The sequence below is a fragment of the Seriola dumerili genome, unplaced genomic scaffold (assembly GCF_002260705.1).
Source record: "Seriola dumerili isolate Sdu_G_001 unplaced genomic scaffold, Sdu_1.0 BDQW01000003.1, whole genome shotgun sequence".
Taxonomy (NCBI): Eukaryota; Metazoa; Chordata; class Actinopteri; order Carangiformes; family Carangidae; genus Seriola; species Seriola dumerili.
Window position 1 is genome coordinate 6,189,868 of NW_019174258.1, and position 18,908 is coordinate 6,208,775.

General features: G+C 41.4%; 1 protein-coding gene across 1 annotated transcript in view; it reads left to right on the forward strand.

Moving 5' to 3' along the window:
* Positions 1-18,908, forward strand: part of LOC111218754 (talin-2) — a 50,973-nt gene that overhangs the window by 15,914 nt on the left and 16,151 nt on the right. Inside the window, exons 18-41 of the mRNA XM_022741203.1 lie at positions 175-309; positions 661-820; positions 3,170-3,336; positions 5,978-6,106; positions 6,916-7,029; positions 7,358-7,471; positions 7,917-8,051; positions 8,538-8,666; positions 8,755-8,857; positions 9,779-9,987; positions 11,004-11,123; positions 11,228-11,425; positions 11,513-11,652; positions 12,596-12,689; positions 12,958-13,047; positions 13,212-13,334; positions 13,453-13,596; positions 14,305-14,466; positions 14,750-14,890; positions 15,066-15,247; positions 16,221-16,353; positions 17,514-17,615; positions 18,086-18,256; positions 18,481-18,627. Of these exons, the coding sequence (XP_022596924.1) occupies positions 175-309; positions 661-820; positions 3,170-3,336; positions 5,978-6,106; positions 6,916-7,029; positions 7,358-7,471; positions 7,917-8,051; positions 8,538-8,666; positions 8,755-8,857; positions 9,779-9,987; positions 11,004-11,123; positions 11,228-11,425; positions 11,513-11,652; positions 12,596-12,689; positions 12,958-13,047; positions 13,212-13,334; positions 13,453-13,596; positions 14,305-14,466; positions 14,750-14,890; positions 15,066-15,247; positions 16,221-16,353; positions 17,514-17,615; positions 18,086-18,256; positions 18,481-18,627 (3,342 nt within the window). The remainder of the gene's footprint in view (positions 1-174; positions 310-660; positions 821-3,169; positions 3,337-5,977; positions 6,107-6,915; positions 7,030-7,357; positions 7,472-7,916; positions 8,052-8,537; positions 8,667-8,754; positions 8,858-9,778; positions 9,988-11,003; positions 11,124-11,227; positions 11,426-11,512; positions 11,653-12,595; positions 12,690-12,957; positions 13,048-13,211; positions 13,335-13,452; positions 13,597-14,304; positions 14,467-14,749; positions 14,891-15,065; positions 15,248-16,220; positions 16,354-17,513; positions 17,616-18,085; positions 18,257-18,480; positions 18,628-18,908) is intronic.

An 18,908-nucleotide genomic window follows, 5' to 3' on the forward strand; every position in this document is an offset into this window, starting at 1 on the left:
AGTCACACTAAGTTTACTGCAGATTACTTTTGGGCATCATTTATTTCTTCTGAATTTCACTTCTCACCCATTGTATTTTTTATTTATTTCTTTTGCTAAATATTTGAAAACAATTTCAAGTGGATACATTTCACATGGTTTTTCTTCACCCCTCTCTTATTCATGTTGATGTAGGTGGTGAGTCCCACCATCAGTTCCCCAGTTTGCCAGGAGCAGTTAATCGAAGCGGGAAAGCTGGTGGATCGCTCAGTGGAGAGCTGCGTCCAGGCCTGCCTCTCAGCCACTGAAGATGGCGAGCTCCTTAAACAGGTCAGCCTCATTACTGTATAAACCAACAGTGCACTTGACTCTATTTTTCCATCTATGATTTTTTTTTTTTACATTTTTATTTTAGAAAATAACTTTGGTCCAATAAACACTGATTAGGAACAAATGAGTTTACTGGTTTGTTTCCTAGAATACTCAGATTTTTTGCCATTTAAATCACAGCAGCTGTTTTTTATTTGGAGAGTTCAGTTTGTGCACTAACAACCAGCTTAAGAAGCAATGAAGATAATGAGTCCAGCTTGCCTCTCCCTGGTCGGTTGAAATAAGAAGTAGGGAGTAATGCAGCTTAAGAAGCTGCACTAATGTTGGTGGTGTGCGTCTCATGTGTTGAAGGTGAGTGCAGCAGCCAGCGTGGTGAGTCAGGCTCTGGGAGATCTCCTGCAGCACGTCCGTCAGTACACCTCAAGGGGAGAGCCTATCGGGCGCTACGACCAGGCCACGGACACCATCATGACGGTCACTGAGAGCATCTTCAGCTCAATGGGAGACGCAGGTGAGTCCAAAAGAGGATATTGCTTGGTGATGAAAAGCTAATGGGAAAAACTCACATCCAGCCGCTCTTGAGACTTTTTGTAAATACTATGAAGTACAGGGGAAAAAAAGTTTGAAATATGTTGAACATAAGGTTAAGGAACAGGTTAATTAATTGCCATTTAAGTGAGAATTACTTTTGATTTGAAAAGCACTTGTGGTTTAAGCAGTCATTAGCAGGGAAGCACAGCCTGCAGCCAACTACTTCCATGGAGGTTTAGTTTCCATTAGCCATGCTAGCAGGGTCGGTCTAGGGATGGCAAGGTCAGTCAATCAGTCAGTCCACAGCTTTGTTCCAACTGAAAGTTCTCAGTAACCTTTGGATGGATGGTCATGAAAGTTTGTACAGACATTCATGGTCTCCAGAGGATTAATGCTATTGACTTTGGTGATCAGAGGTTGACATTTTTGGTTGACATTGTTACAAGTGTTAGATGGATTGTCATGAAATTAGGTTCATACATTAAATCAAGCTTTCATGTTCCTCTAAGAATTAATTGTAATAACTTTTGCAAACAAACTTTGCCCAATAATTTGTCTGATGTTAAAATACCTGCAAAGCTAATGACATTGCTATCAGCCTGAGCTGCAGGTTTAGTGCTAATTATTAAACGTTAGCATGCTAAACTGAGGTGAGAAACATAGTATATGTTATACCTACTTATCATCAGCATTCAAGCCTGTTAGCATTCTAACATTAGCATTAAGCTCAAAGCACCACTGTGGTCTGAGCGCAGTCTCACAGTGCTGTTTACACGGCTGTAGTCTCTTACTCTGGTTGATAATACAGTTACTTCCTTCAAATGAAGAATTGATTCCTCTAATTATAGAATTATTGATAATCTGGGAAAAAATTTAAATAAAAGCCAATAAAATGTAAACTCAAGTTAGCTGGTGATTTTTAAGTACAGCGCCTGCTTCCCTTTCTGTTGGTAGGTAGGTACTGTCCTAGGTAGGTTTTTTTTTTTTCTACCAAAATATAAAAATTGAGTTTTCACTGATATAATATGCCATTTTGTCTGCTGTCATGATGTGAAACTCAACCTGGAATTCAGCCAGATCTGACCTGCCATAGCCAAATGCCTTTTAAAAATTGATGTGAAATTGGGTGCACAGAAAGGATATCTAATCTTACCATTAAAACTGACCTGCCATAGCTCTGTCTGGTTTCAGAGGCTTACTGTGTATCTGTGCTTGCCTCATCCCATCTTCTCCTCTGAGAGACTGGCAAGATGGTGGGTTTGAATGGACTGCTGTCAGCCATGCGGGAGCGACGGAGAAAAGCTGTCAGCGATGTTAACAAATCTGACAGCAGAGAAAGACACATAGATGGAAAGAGATGCACGGAGAACATCCCAGCGGTCAGCTCGGATGGATTGATTGGCTTGATAGACAACTACAGAATTGCTGTTTGCTCTGCTGAGGTCTGAATACATGCAGCCAGAAGGCGAATACCGCCTATGAACTGGTGTCAGATATGTCAAGCTGTGTCACACCTGGCATTCAGAAATGAAATGTGAAGAGGGGGGGTGCAGTCCTTCTGCAGTGGAGTGTTGGCAGATTAGCTGATACATTCACATGAATTATAGAGGCTTTCTGCCAAATAGTTTCTGCTGTGTGTCCAGTTCTGCTTTGACAGAGAGAATACAGACACCAATCCCTTTCTTATCCCTCTTGTCTTCCCTCATTAGTCTGACTCTGAGAATATTTTCAGAGGGAGTCAGAAATAATTACATCCAATTCTTTCCTCACAAGTCACCTTCAAGTGTTATAACATCATGCAGATCTGATGAGGAATTCAACCAGACTGAGCGCAGTGGAAGAAGCTTGTTACTTTTGCACCTTGTTTTCTGCCACCAGGCTCTTTTTTTATGATGCTGACATTAAACCCGACAGCGTTTTGCTCAAAAGCTCAGTGTTGTTTATGACTTCAGTCACAATACGATTCAACCTACTGTCAGACAGTTTAATAACTGATACGGATACAAAATTAAATGGTGTGAAATTGAAAAACCTTGCACGTAGGTTTGCCGGCATTGCATTACTTGCATCATTATTCCCACATTCCTGAAAGAAAACAGTCATCAAGCCTAATTATCTTCTTTTTTATATTGTAAGGTTGAAGCAATCAACATGGGTTTAGTTTTTTTTTAGGTTTTATATAGAGTTAATCAAGTTAAAACAAGTTTTCAGTGTTAAAACACTCTCATTAGGCTCTCATTAGTGTGTCTCACTAGTATGATTTTCTTGCCTCTTTCTCTTTCCCCTCACGTTGTCTTTACTTCTGTCCTCCTCCTTCTCTCATCCACAGGAGAGATGGTCCGACAGGCTCGGGTCTTGGCTCAGGCCACCTCAGACCTGGTGAACGCCATGAGGTCTGATGCTGAGGCCGAGGTGGATGTTGACAATTCGAAGAAGTTACTTGCGGCTGCTAAACTGCTAGCAGACGCCACAGCGAGGATGGTAGAGGCAGCAAAGGTGAGCAGCATTAGAGACATTAAACATATAATAGTTATTGTGTTTAATTTCTTGTAATTTTAGACTTAAGTCTAGCAGATTAAATTCGTAAACTGCGGGGCTGCTGTGAAACAAGCTGGAGTCCATACATAATATATATATTCTATCTCAACCCAAAAAATCTCTTGGTTTTGTTTTGGTGTTAATCACAGTAGTGGCATTTCTTTAGACCAGATAATAAAGGGTTTGCTTTTCTTGTACATATAAGGTAACAGCAGGGGGAAAGGAAGTGTGTGTGTGTGTGTGTGTGTGTGTGTGTGTGTGTGCGCAAATAAAGAAGAAAAAGACCAAAGATGGCGGTCTGGGAAGTGATTCCATTGGTGAGGTGTTAAATCATTAATAAAAGATGACCTTTAAGACTCACCAGAAATTTAGGGCATGGCCACGTCTTAAATCTGAAAATCTTAACAGTGTGAAAAAATACAAAATTTTGCTGAACTTTGAGGGGGTTTATGATCCATACAGTGTTTAGATATACCATCCATTTCTTATTACATCTCATCTTTTCAGCGTAACATGATTAAGAGTAAGAGGACATCCAAGTCTTTCTTCTCAGACTGCTGAAGGGCAGGCTTAACGTTTGCCACGCAGCATCCCATCTTCCTTTATCCAAACTATTTATCTGCTCTCTCTCTACATCACTCTCATTATCAGTCTGCAGAATCACACACCGATACTAATAACTCTCCACTTCCACCATGAAAATTAAATGACGCCCTCCAGCTGGTTAGTCGAGTTTGATGCCAGACTTATCACCGTCACATCTGTGTCAATGGAGGCTGAGACCTCAGCCAGCCGTTGCCTCGGTAACTGATTAATTAAGCTTGTGTGGTTTAGTTTTTGAACAGTGTGCTTTACAGCTTTGTGATTATTTTTTAAAGGTAATGATTTACTGTAGTGAGAGACACTTTTTTATTGTACATATATTTCAGGGGTCTCCAACACGTCTTGACCAAAGGTTCAGAGAATATAATATGTGCAGACCATAAGCATAATACAAACATTAAGCAACACAATTTGTTTTAGCCCATGTTTGTTTACATATTGGAAAATTAAGTATACTGAATTAGCTATTATTAGTTTCTGTTTTCTATGTACCATTAGACGATTGACAACTATCACTGGATTACTTTGATATTGAAGGAAACTTTGAAGCATGATGGCTCCTGGGCAAGATCTGAAGTTACAAGGAGCTTCTTTCTTCTCTCATTTCTAAGCAGATTTATCTACGTTTATTTGCAATGGAAATCAGACAGTTTGTCATGTCCTGCATGTTCAGGTTTGACTGAATTATGACAAAAATTAACACGGATGTGATGTCTGATGTTTTTGGGGACAAAATGTAACTTGTGGATATTGATATACGATAACGGGGGTTAGTTTAAAAAAAAAAAAAAGATTTGCTTACTCAGCTGCTTGGGTTTGGAGATCAGTTTGAGTGTTTTGATAAGATAAGTGAATAAATGTCATTTGTAATATAAGACATGAGAAGCTCACGGACACTTTCATTTTGTAAAAGTAGCTCTCAGAGGGGAAAAAGGTTGGAGACCCCTGATGTATTGTATCACTGTAAAACAGGCTGTGGTTTTTTGAAGACCAGTTCCTGTGATGAATTCTTGAATGTGATATCTTGTTTCACCCTCTGGAAGGTAGCTCGTTTCAATAATTATGCAAACGGCTGTTCTTTTTAAATGGTGTCAGCAGTTGCCAGGAGGCAGGTGACAGCTGAGAACTCCACTGACTTGAAGCTGGTCACATTTTATTGTGATAAATGCTACAGTTCGTCAAATGTCGTACGAAGTCTGAAAGGTCACAAAAGTGATTTCTTTTTTTTTTTCCTGTTTGTACACTTGTGTGTCTGCCTTGTTGATAGTGATGTCTCTTGTTTGTATGACTTGTGCCCACAGCAGCTGTGGGGTTAAACATTACCTTAATGACATGAATTTTTAGTAGCACACCCGCCCACGTCTTTGTGTAGCTGCAGGTGAAGCTGCTGAGTTCCCGGTTAATTAACCTAATGGCAGCGAGCTTAGCTGTCTCTCCAGAAGCTGGAGACATAGAGGCGCTAAGTGAAATTAGTCTCCACAGAACCCGGTTAACTTGTGAGGCTGGATACATAAACAGGTGGATAAAAAAGAGCTTCTTGGTAATATGGATAAACAACATCTCTTGACTTTTAGCCGTCAACAAAGCAGTGATTGTTTGAGTGAAGAGGAGCCGCAGCTGAGTTTGAGTGCAGTGATTAAGTCTGCGTCAAAGATCTGTAAACACTGATTGAATATTCAGAGATTGCTTGTATGTACTGATGGCAGTTGTGTGGGTGTGTCTGTTGCTGTTTCCGGTAGGTGTGTGTGTGTGTGTGTGTGTGTGTGTGTGTGTGTGTGTGTGTGTGTGTGTGTGTGTGTGTGTGTGATGTGATGGGCGCTAACATGTTTCTGAACCGCTCAGGAATCCTTATGCTTTTCTAAGAAAGAAGTAGTGCAAAGATTGTTGAAATTCAGGGAATTTGTGCCAGCTGTTTGCCCACCCAGCTCACCTGCCATGTACAGTATGTGCTGATCTTTGTTTTTGCCCGTGTGTGTGCGTGCGTGCACGCTCCCAGGGGGCTGCAGCATACCCAGAGAACGAGGACCAGCAGCAGAGACTGAGGGAGGCTGCAGAGGGTCTGCGCGTGGCCACCAACGCTGCTGCTCAGAATGCCATTAAGAAGAAACTGATCAACAGGCTGGAGGTCAGTGATGCTGGCAAACACACTTTTCACACACTTTGACCCAAGTGAAGCAGCTTCTCCAGTAAGAGGGAAAAATCGAATACACAGAATATATTTAGAAGAAGGCATGACATTAACACCAAGACCAATCTTAAATGTCACCATCTCCAAAGTACCATGTTAAGGACACTGTATCACCATCTATAGCGTACAAATAGAGACATTACTGGGCAAGATCAGGGAGGATTAGATGTTGATTTCTGCAGCATGTCTGTCACCAGGAAACGTCTCTTTTGCCACAGGGTTATTTAACTCACGACTCACTACCACTTCAAGCTAAAATATTCAGCTCATTTAACAGGATTATATAGGCATATTTTTACTTTATTAGTGTTAGTTGTAGTAATATTAAGATGTTTTAATATATATAGTAACTATTTCCATTTGCACAAAAAGGTGTAAGACCTTGAACAGTTGATTCTGTTTTCACGCTCAAAAGCATTAAAGTACACTATTGTTTAATAATGTATTCAAGTGGCCTACATTAACAGAGATGCGTAGCTTGCCATCCTGTGGTTAGAGAGTTTTGAAAGGTAAAGAAACACAAACCCATGTAGAAAAATATCCAGATTGTAAATTGAAATCCCGCTCAACACAAACTCGACAGTAAAATCTTTTAACATCCAGACTCAAAAGCAGAGCTGCGACCATCGAGGTATTTGTGCTGTAAGTGGACACGTAAAAAGACACTGCTACAGAGACAAGGAGAGATACTGTTGAACCACATTTTACATTTGGATGTGAGCTTTTTGTCTCTTGATATTCCTCAGAATGCAGCTAAGCAGGCTGCGGCTGCAGCCACACAGACCATCGCTGCTGCTCAGAATGCAGCTGCATCCAACAAGAACACTGCTGCTCACCAGCAGCTGGTGCAGAGCTGTAAGGTGAGGATCGATGCTGAATGACAGCAGGCTGCCATTTGCTGTTTGATGTTTTTTTGTTTGTTTTTTTTTGTCTGGTTTGTTCTATTTTTCTTCCTTTAATGAATCATTGAAACTGTTTACCTCACACTTTTGTCCTTCGTACCCTCATTGAACACTTTTTGTCTGTTTTTTAATGTTATTTGTGCATCCCAACTGCTTGACTGATGACTTATAGAACAGTATTATAGAGAAATTTTATACTGAGGCCCATAGTGAATCTCTGAGGTCTCCATTTTGACTGTATTTAAGCATGTGTATACACTGCCCTTGCGTGTTTTTGTTTGTAAAGGCGGTGGCAGATCACATCCCCCAGCTCGTCCAGGGAGTACGCGGCAGTCAGGCCAAACCGGAGGACCTCAGTGCACAACTCGCCCTCATCATTGCCAGTCAGAACTTCCTTCAGGTGCAGCACACACTCACTCCCACTGCGGCCTCACCATTTCTCACTTTAGCTGGAGAATGGGTTGTTAAAACTTTATGTGCCCATAGTCAAACTGAGTAACGTCAATTCTACATTGGAAACTAGGCTGAACAAAGTATAAATAGTGTTTCTGTCATGTGGGGAGCCATTAAAAATAGGCCTGTAACCTCTTTTCGGTGGAAGCAGGCAGTTAAAGAAGTGCTGGTGGGGTGGTATTTTGTGTTTAATGCCTCAGTGGTCCTTTTAGTGTTCCACAAATACAATATTGGTGAAATATCCACCACATAATTTGACCTTTGATCCTTGTTGTTGCCCAGAGCAACGTTTCTTCAATGCTTTAAGGCAAAATGTATTTTTGTTAACCATTTTTAGGCTTTTTTATTTATGTATTTAAAATAAATTTCCACATTTCTTTATCTCTCTGTAGCCCGGTAGTAAGATGGTGACCTCAGCCAAGTCATCTGTTCCCACGGTGACGGATCAGGCTGCAGCCATGCAACTGGGTCAATGTGCTAAGAACCTGGCTACCTGCCTGGCTGAGCTGAGGACGTCTGCACAGAAGGTAGAGCACAAGGGTAGCTCACACACCTAACACAATTAAATTGTTCCAGAAAGGCACAGTACCTCTCTGGAACATGTATAATAAACTTAATGGTTAAAATCACAGTATGGGCAAAAATAGAGCCACCTGTATATTATACAGTGTGACAGAGTGCTGTTGAGTAGCGTTCTTGTTTTACTGCTTACTCCACATTAAATGCAGTGAAGTGTAAACTGCTGTGTTAGAGGGTTTTAAATTGCACACTAGGCTTCTGAATCAAGTCACATCAACTGACAATAGTTTGATGCATTTTCCTCAACTACAGTATTTGCAGCAGATGTACGTTTTTCTGGATAGCAGTAGTTTGAATTTCTAACCAGCAGAAACTGACAGCAAAATACAGTATATTTCTGTTAAAGGATCATCACTTCCAAGTGCAAAACATAAGCCATAACCTTTGCAACTATGTGAAATGTGAGTAGTAGCAACACCTACTTTATTTTCAAGGCTCATGAAGCTTGCGGTCCCATGGAGATCGACTCTGCGCTCACTGCCATCCAGACCCTGAGGAGTGAGCTGCAGGATGCCAAGCTGGCTGCTGTTAATACCCAACTGAAACCTCTACCTGGAGAATCAGTAAGAGACATTTAAGACCCATGAGGTTGATTTTCTTTACTTCTGCTTAAATCCTGTGCTTTATTTGTCCCCTTTCCTTCTGCTTCAGTTGGAGAAGTGTGCTCAGGATCTGGGCAGCACCTCCAAGTCAGTGGGATCCTCCATGGCTCAGCTGCTCACCTGTGCTGCACAAGGAAATGAACACTACACAGGTTGGTACTGTTGATGTGCTGTACTGAGATCTATAAAAAATACTTTAAGGTTGTGTAGTCGCTTCTATCCATTAGTCTCAGATCTTAAAAACCTAGGTAAGACTGATGATTGCAAGAAGCACTGTCTTCTTCTTCCTTTTGCTGGGAACATACATGATCCCATCGATGCCAATTTTAATAGAAGAATTTTATGCTTTTATGAGCTAAATGTGCTTTGCAGTACACACTGCACACAAAGCCTCTTTCTTTTTTCACATGACTTCAACTATTACTTTAACTACTTGTGATGTGATTGAATAATCAGATCCAATTAAGCAATACGTGGCATCAAATGTCAGTTAATATTTTGCCCTTTTTTTAAATAGATTGCTTTGTATCATGCATTAGAGTAAAGCAAGGCAAATTAATCTGTTTGAAATCCTTTTAAAAACGTCTCTTCAGTAGCAAACATGATTTCTCTGGAGAGTTTTCATGACCTTTATGTATCCTTGGTTAGAATACAGCACATGGTTCTTCATAGAACCTGAGGGAAAAAGCCCCTACTGGCTGCAACATGTTTTACTTTCCTTCAGTAATCTTGTTAACTGCAACATAATATGGCTTCATTCTGCTGGTTTGATCCCATCCAACTGATGTGTTGTTGTAAATGAGATGTTTTATTGTGTTGGCTCCTGCATGTGAGCCAATCATCCTTGTGGACCAAATTACATTGTGTTCATGATGCAACATGACACATTTGCCAAGACAGGAAATTACTTTTTTTATACATTTAACAAACCTTTATGATTTGATATGACTATGATTTGAAAATGAACACATGATGGTGTCATAGTTTTGTAAATGATAGATGGTTCCTTTGAGACACTTTCCTGACTGTAGTTGGTGTCTGTCACACCTATACTCTCTTACATCTGTGTGTAGGGATAGCAGCCAGGGAGACGGCTCAGGCCCTGAAAACTCTGGCCCAGGCGGCCCGTGGCGTCGCTGCTTCCACCACAGACCCCAAGGCTGCAGCTGCCATGCTGGACTCGGCTCGGGATGTTATGGAGGGCTCGGCGCTTCTCATTCATGAGGCCAAGCAGGCGCTGATTTCCCCTGGAGACGCTGAGAGCCAGCAGAGGCTGGCACAGGTGAGATGGTTCAGGATTGCTCCGGGGTGTGGAGTCAATTCTGCTTGTCTGTTTGTTTTAACACTACGGGTGACTCTTGATGCTGCAGGCTGGAACGTTCAGTTCAACCCTCATCCTTCTGTCAGACTATAGCACCTGTGCCAACAAGCTAACACCACCAAATGTCACCACATAGACAACTCTGCAGAGTTATGAAGGTTGTCAGAACAAAAATATACTTGCAACTTGTGAGTCTGAGGCTTTTGTTTACAAGCACTGATTCGCTTTTAATTGGAGTGTGAATCCTCTGTTTTACATAGAAGTAATGTGACTGTAAAGATGGCTAGAAAGCCTGACCGTCAACTCTTTTACCCAACAGCACTTCTTTCTGTGCTTGCTATATTTAGCTAAATATTTCTGTATGGACAAAGTCTGGCTGAATGAAATCTAGATGAATTTCTACATCTGCTTGGTAAAACATGAAAGTGAACACCTGTCAAATATAGCAAGGGACTCGTATAATACACCTGGTGGCATATTTAGAGGCCAAGCAACTTATTTATTTATGCCTTGTCCTCATTTTATTCTCCCCCAAATTATTTAATTACATGTTTTTTGGTAGCAATGTGGAGAAATCATTAAAGGGATCAAAAAAACACAAATGAGGCTCTTTTTTCATCTTGAAAAAGAAGAGTCTAATATAATACTACTTGATTATTTCAAATTGGTTTTGGAAACAAAATTGAGTTAAGTTAACTTACCTGCTCTTGATTGCATCTCAGTGAGCTTGCCTCACTGAGGTCATTTTCATGTTGTCATGGGCTTCTGCTCAAATAAACAGAACGCACCGATATACTGATTAATATTTATATATTAAAAACTTTTGCAATATAGTGACATCAGTTATTCTGCACGACTGCTTTGATCATTAGCATTTTAAATTCAGATTTCTAGCTCAGCGTGGTCGCCTCTAAACCTTGTGTATAGCTGGCACCTTCTAACCCAGTCTAATGTGAACCTACTGTGCTGTGTTACAGGTGGCCAAGGCCGTGTCTCATTCCCTGAATAACTGCGTCAACTGTCTGCCTGGCCAGAAGGATGTGGACATGGCTCTGAAAAGCATCGGGGAGGCCAGCAAGAAGCTGCTGATTGAGACTGTGAGTTTGGGCTTTGGATATTCATATAAGTTCAAGCTACACTTGATATTAGTTGTTGTTCTGATATGAAATTCATGAAATTCTTCTCTATGTCCACCGTGCAGATCCCTCCAGCCTCCAAGTCATTTCAGGAGGCCCAGAGTGAGCTGAACCAAACGGCAGCAGACCTGAATCAGTCAGCAGGCGAGGTGGTCCACGCCTCCAGAGGCTCCAGCAGCCAGCTGGCGGTGGCCTCTGGAAAGTTCAGTCAAGACTTTGATGAGTTCCTGGATGCTGGTATCGAGATGGCTGGCCACACTCAGGTTTGTCTTGTTGCACATCATTTTCACACCTCGATGTGTGTTTGATGATTATATAATGTGATCGATTTGATTTTTGCGTCATTCCAGAAAAAGGATGACCAGGTGCAGGTGATCGGGAACCTGAAGAACATCTCCATGGCTTCCAGCAAGCTGCTGCTGGCTGCTAAGAGCCTGTCTGTAGACCCTGCAGCAGCAAATGCCAAGAACCTGCTAGCTGCTGCTGCAAGGTACCACAACTCACCACTGCACAGACCTACACATTGTGTTTCTTTGTGCTTTTGTCCACAGTGTATAAACAGTTTATCAGGAACACCTAGGTAAAACTAACGCAGTCTAAATCAACATTTCTAACATTCTCCTTTATGAACGTTATAATGTTCAGCTTTTGTTGAAATTGTTTTAGGGAGGTGTTGATTCAACTGTATAATACAATTCAAGAGCACCACAAACTACATCCTCCAAAATTATAACATCATGCAAAGACGCGTTTCTTTTATTTTAAGCTACCCTCCATTGATATAAATGGACAAAATAATAGAAATACCTGTCCATGAAACACAACACAATTCCACAGCACCAACCAAATGATCATGAAGTTCAATCTCTAAAACAATTTCAATGCCAACTGAATAATAATAAACTGTCAACTGAATATATGTTATAGTCTACAATACAGTGTGATTGCATTGAATATTAGAATATGGAATATGGTCTTCCCCTCCCTCCATCAGTCTGAAAACCCTTCCAGTGTTTTAAACTGTTGTTTTTAAAACCACTAAGCAGTAAGTGACTCATGCAGCATATTGAACCATGGTAATATCATCCATCAAGGCAAGTGCGTTTTGTTAGGAATGCCAAGTTATCAGCAAAATGCATTCAGACCTCTGCCTACCATGAAAGTCATAACTTGGTCATAAAAGGCTTCAATGGTGCTGATTGCAGCTGCCAAATTTATATGGAATTAATAAAAATAGAAGCAAAAAAAAAAAAATCCCCAACATCTATCTACTGCATAAGCTTGCACACGAACACAAGATGTATATACAGGCTTTGTTAGTAACACACAAAAACCTTCAGTAAATGTTCTCACACATGTCAAAGCCAGCTATTGCCATACACCTTCAAGGACTAGGGAGTGATATATATATATTTATTTCTGTTTTGTTTCAGAGCAGTGACTGACAGCATAAACCAGCTGATCACACTGTGTACACAGCAGGCTCCTGGACAGAAGGAGTGTGACAACGCTCTCAGGGAGTTGGAGGTAAACAAAACTTAATCACTTTGTAGTTGAACAGCAATCATTCAGAAACATTCAAAAATCATATCAACAAATGATTGGTTTAATATCCTTGTTTAATCTTGATAATGTTTAATTTGTGTTTATTGACCACAGACTATCTGTGTAGCATCCAAAAGAGGAATAATGATTGCTGTACAGATCTCTCTGGCGCTAACCACAGAGGATTTTGTGAAAATAAATGACCTGAGAAATACTCATCTGAAACGCCTTCTGCACACTTATCTCTCAGGCTGTCAGAGGAATGCTGGACAACCCCAATGAGCCAATCAGTGACCTCTCCTACTTTGACTGCATTGAGAGTGTGATGGAGAACTCCAAGGTATGCCTTCAGATCAAACAGCCGAGTGATTCACACACACACACACACACACACACACACACACACACACACACACACACACACACACACACACACACACACACACACAGCTTAGCATCTAAAGTAATTCTCCCTTTCTTCTCTTCTGCTGGCGCTCTGTCCAGGTCCTCGGAGAGTCCATGGCAGGTATTTCTCAGAACTGCAAGACCGGAGATGTGCCTGCATTCGGAGACTGTGTGGGATCAGCCTCGAAGGCCTTGTGCGGCCTCACTGAGGCTGCAGGACAGGTACAGTGAAGAACCTGTGGAGAAATATTGTATTGGAGCTACTGAGTGGTTCATATTGCTTTTTTGCTGGTAGGACTGATGCTGGTGTATGCTGATGACAAGTGTAATTTCTGCCCAGGCCTCCTACTTGGTGGGTGTTTCTGACCCCAACAGTCAGGCAGGACACCAGGGTTTGGTGGATCCCATCCAGTTTGCCAAAGCCAACCAGGCAATCCAGATGGCCTGTCAGAATCTTGTGGACCCAGACAGCAGTCCCTCCCAGGTACGTGCACCTATTATATTCTCTGTATTGTTAAATGTGCATTATAGCATGGTAAGGGTTTTGCAACATTGATCGAACATGTCTTAGCTTTTCTGCAGATGAGAGTTCAACCTTGAGCGGTTGTATGTGGCTGCAGTTATTTGTTTTATTGCACACAGATTATGTTATGTTGACCATGAATAAAAATATCCCTGAATCCTTGACACTATAAACACAGATCATCTTCCATTTATATGTTTAAATGAAGCCAGTTTCTTGTGTTTAATAGAATAGCAGAAAGAAAATGTAGAACTACTCAGCCTCACAACAGTCTCAACAGTCACTGAATTTTCTACAAAAATAGATGGCTTGAAGTTGATAGTCTTCTTCTTTGTACCTCTCTAAATCGTATAATATTCTGTACAAACACCTGATAAAAATGTGTCTAACTGTTTTGTGGCCAGACGCCTTCACTCCAGGTGTGAAAGTCTGATATTTACCTCATTATCACCTTATTTTCCTCAACAACATTCTTTGAGACTGACAGTAATTATAAGGCCCCCACAAGCGCTCTGACATAAATCAGTTTTCAGCTCCTGTGTGTTTTTATATGTGGGGCATGACACTAGGAGTGAGTACTTGATGACTGCGTCGTCATCTGCTAATAGACTATTTTAACTCTGAGATATAATCTCAATTCCTCATTTTAACATTTTGATGTTCACACAGGTGCTCTCTGCAGCCACCATTGTTGCTAAGCACACCTCAGCACTGTGCAACGCCTGTCGTCTGGCTTCCTCCAAAACAACCAACCCAGTTGCCAAGAGGCACTTTGTCCAGTCTGCCAAAGAGGTGGCAAACAGCACCGCCAACTTGGTCAAAACCATCAAGGTAGGATTTCTTTGTCGGTTGGCTCCGTCCCCTAATTGGCCACAGTAGGGATATGGATTTAACTTTGATAGTATTGTCCTTTCTGATTGATGTGGGATAATTCTGATGAATCCTCTGTTGAGTGGATTCTGAAGCATTTGTGATTCATATAGGCTCATATTTGTTTGTAAATTTCTATCAAACTTCTGCCAAGGATTTGTTTCTTGACTCTCAGGTTAGAAAACTTAATAGGTGCTCAAGTTTAATCGGATGTGTTTTCTGCCCCCTCCCTCTCCCTCTGTAGGCTTTGGATGGAGATTTCTCGGACGAGAACAGGAACAGGTGTCGAGTCGCCACAGCTCCGCTAATCGAGGCTGTGGAAAACCTGACAACATTTGCTTCCAACCCAGAGTTTGCCAGCATCCCCGCTCAAATCAGCAGCGAGGTATGGCCATGAGAATAATGGTGTTAGTAGTATTCATGGACGGCTATTACATGTATTATTAGGTCAATACAGGTCTTATAGAAAAGTGTGGCATATACTGCGAAGAAGGGATGTTCTAATACATGCATATATGTCCACATTCTGGTTTAAATTCACTTTCTCTGTTTCTCTGTAGGGCTCTGCGGCACAGGAGCCCATCCTCCAGTCAGCATGCTCCATGCTTGACAGCTCCACCCACCTGCTCAAGACTGCACGCTCATTGGTTATCAACCCCAAAGACCCGCCCACCTGGTCTGTTCTGGCCGGTCACTCTCGTACCGTCTCCGACTCCATCAAGAGTCTCATCACAGCCATCCGGTTAGTGAACGAGCATTTCTTCAGATAAAATAAATGGGACACAAAAGAAGGGGAAAGCTGACAAAATACAGTATCTGAACATCTTAAAAGGAGCAGTTCTTAGTAGAATTTTTTCTGTAATACAGCATGGGACTAATTCAGCGTCCTTGAGAAATGATTTCAAAGCTCTGTACCATGGTGTGACAACTGCTTGTTCTTATACCTTCCCAGCTTACATTTTTAATCTTTTCTTTCACACCTTTTGTACCTGACCTTGATCAGAACAAACCTGATGCCCACGAGGAACTAATTTCAAACGTGTCAAACATGCTGAATTTTAAGGTTCCTGCTTGGCTCAGAACATCTGCACATTAGCATTCACATGCAGCCGACTTAGCATCTCCTTCAATTCTGATGCTCTTATCACAGTCTTCCTTTTAAGACTGCAAATTGAACACTGGGAGTTTGGCCTGGGCCTTTTAATAGTATTCAGTGATACGCTGCGTTGCCATTGAACACAAATAGGAATGGACTCTGCCCTGCAGAAGCCAACCTCATAACTGTGTTAGTCTAATTACTCACAAAGGTGAAGTTTTATTGTAGTTTTCCTTTCAGCGTTCCAGTGTATGAGTCTAAGTAAACTTATTCTGCCACTGCACCAGAGCACTCAGAGGCTTCATAGCTAATTTGGCTGCCTGGCTTGACATCGCTCTGTAGTGTCGAGACCCTGCAGGCCACATTTCAGCAGATGTGACCTGAGCAGCACTGAGATGTAGGAAAGATGTTATAGAGACATCCTGTAACGTGTCTGTGTTAGTGTTAGTTATGTTAACATTTCTACTTCTTTTCTCTCTTCCTGTGTGTACTGTTATTTCACCTTCTATATCTTTCTTCCCCCTCTATACATCATCCTTCAACTTTACTCTCATTTTGGTTTCCAACCATTTTACTGCTTTCTGTTTCTCCTCTTTCCCTGCTCCCATTTTACTCTCAGGGACAAGGCCCCAGGCCAGCGGGAGTGCGACTCCTCAATTGATAACATCAACAAATGTATCCGGGACATTGAGCAGGCCTCTCTGGCAGCAGTCAGCCAGAACCTACCCAGCAGGGATGACATCTCACTGGAAGTAAGCAACCATTAGAAAATTACTCAACATTTTCTACTTTCTACTGCGTGTGACTTTCTCTGCTTGTCCTTGTCTGGTGGTTTATCTCTATCTCTAACTGGGTGAAGTGCAACAGCAGGGTCTGCCCTTTAATTGTGAATGTCTATGAGTGACTGACTGACTGACTGACTGACTGATTGAGTGATCATAGTTGAGTGTTCTAAGTTCCACCATTGGTCAGCTGATTGCCATGTGATCTGGAGTTTCCCCATTGGCCGTTACTCTTTTCAGATGAATTGGTGCAAACACTTTCTATTAGGGGATGTTTACGCCTAGATTTAGAGACTTATTTTCAAACAAGACGATCAAAACCTTGTACATGGCTGAACCGTGTATGGCCAATGTGCGAAATTGAGGACATAGTTGAAAACTTGTGGAACCACTGTCATCATTGTTTTGGTTTTGCATTCAGCCAGTTTCAGCCCTCTCTCCTACTCTTTGTATTTTAAATTTGTTCCATTGTCTGGCAACAGAAACAGAAAAACATGTAAGTGAGAACAGTTTTATTGGGAAATTGGCTGCATTAAAATACTGTATATGTGAGCACAGAGAGTAGGAGAGAAGCAAACAGATATAAGGCAGCTCACACTCAGAGAATGTAAATATGAAATGACAATGTCAGTTTTTTACAGCAGTTCCACAACAGTTTTCAACTACGTTCTCAATTTCACACATTGACAAAACACAGTCCAGACATATACTAGGTTTTGACATGGTCTTGTGACTCCCTTTGAAATTATAGATCTATTATTGGTGGTTTTAATTAGGTCTCTGTCCATTGTAGGTCACAAACAGCTCAGGGATTTGATGTCATTTTAAAAACACTTTATGCAGTGTAATTCATTATATTATAATATTATATTATTCATAATATTACCTGCTCTGTCCTGTGGCAGATCTACAGTTGAGATGCAACTATAAAAACCAGTCCTCAGATTTTGCATATTTTAATGCAGAACTGGTCATAGAGCAGTTTTGGACACTTGCACTGAAGACCTTAAGCTCACGAAGGAGAACCTGGAGTAGCTCTTTAGCAGGTTTCATTTGACTTATTTAAAAACACCTCTGTCTCTCATAAAAAGCAACACAAAAACTCATTTCTTTTTATTTCCTCTCTTTAGGCACTACAAGAGCAGCTGACGTCCACTGTGCAGGAAATTGGCCACCTAATTGACCCCATTTCCACTGCTGCCAGAGGCGAAGCTTCCCAACTAGGACACAAGGTATATAGGGCAGGGAGTTAATTACTTCACTTTAATGCTGTAACTGTGGAGCAACCTACTGATACTTCTAGCAGCAATATTCAGTGATGACAGCATTTCGTATTTACTTAGGTTAGCAGTGGATGATATGAACAAGAATAATATTAGGGTAATTATTGCAGCATTTTATATCAATATCTAATAATCTAATGTAGGTTTTGCTTTTCTGTGTCACATAAATTATGCATTGTTCAGATGGCACAGTAGATAAAACTAAATGGTGTCTTTTCGATATCACCGGACTCACTCCGAGTTACCTGTGCCCCGAGTTACCTTTGTTCTCTGTATCCTCATCTGACTTTTCCAGTTTTATAACTCTGCCTGTTCATGTGAATAATGTGACATTTAGTTATATGTCATATGGGAAAGCACACAATTTTTTTTTTTTCCCCCTCACAGAACTCATTAAAAACTTTCACTCTTTGCCTCAGGTGACCCAACTGGCTGGTTACTTTGAACCACTGATCAAGGCCTCCGTGGGTGTGGCTTCCAAGCTGAACGATCACCAGCAGCAGATGACGTTCCTGGACCAAACTAAGACCCTGGCTGAGTCTGCCCTGCAGATGCTTTATGCCGCCAAGGAGGGTGGAGGAAACCCAAAGGTATGACCATTTTGTGCTATAAGGTCTTTGTTTACATTTGTGCTTCACTACTGCTCCTCACTTTCAAGGATTATCTAGACAGTCACTCACTATAACTTTAAGATCCCAAACTGTGCATGTGCAGTATAGTAGGTGATACTTTATATGCAGGAACACATGTATTTATGCCATACATTTGCAAATATATGATGTGTGCTCGTGCTGTGCTGTGTCGTACTTCACAGGCATCCCATACCCACGATGCCATAGCAGAGGCAGCCCAGCTCATGAAGGAGGCGGTTGATGATATCATGATGACGCTGAATGAAGCTGCCAGTGAAGTGGGAATGGTGGGAGGAATGGTGGAGTCCATTGCAGATGCTATGGCCAAGGTGACTCACAGGATGTTTGATGCTCGTGTGCAGAGTAAACAAATGATGGTCAGAACGCACAGTATCCACACAATTTTAATTTGCCCTTTTGCTTAGACTGTGAAAGGTTGAATAAACTTTGCCTCTCTGGTTCTCGACTAAGATTTTAGTGCAGCTGCAGACAGACGACACCGACCCCTTTTCTCTGTAGCTAATCGCAGTAGTCATGACATCCTTTCCTCAGCCATGTTATCTATATTTTCCTGGGGGTGTTCCCAGCACAGGCAGGATAAAAATAATCC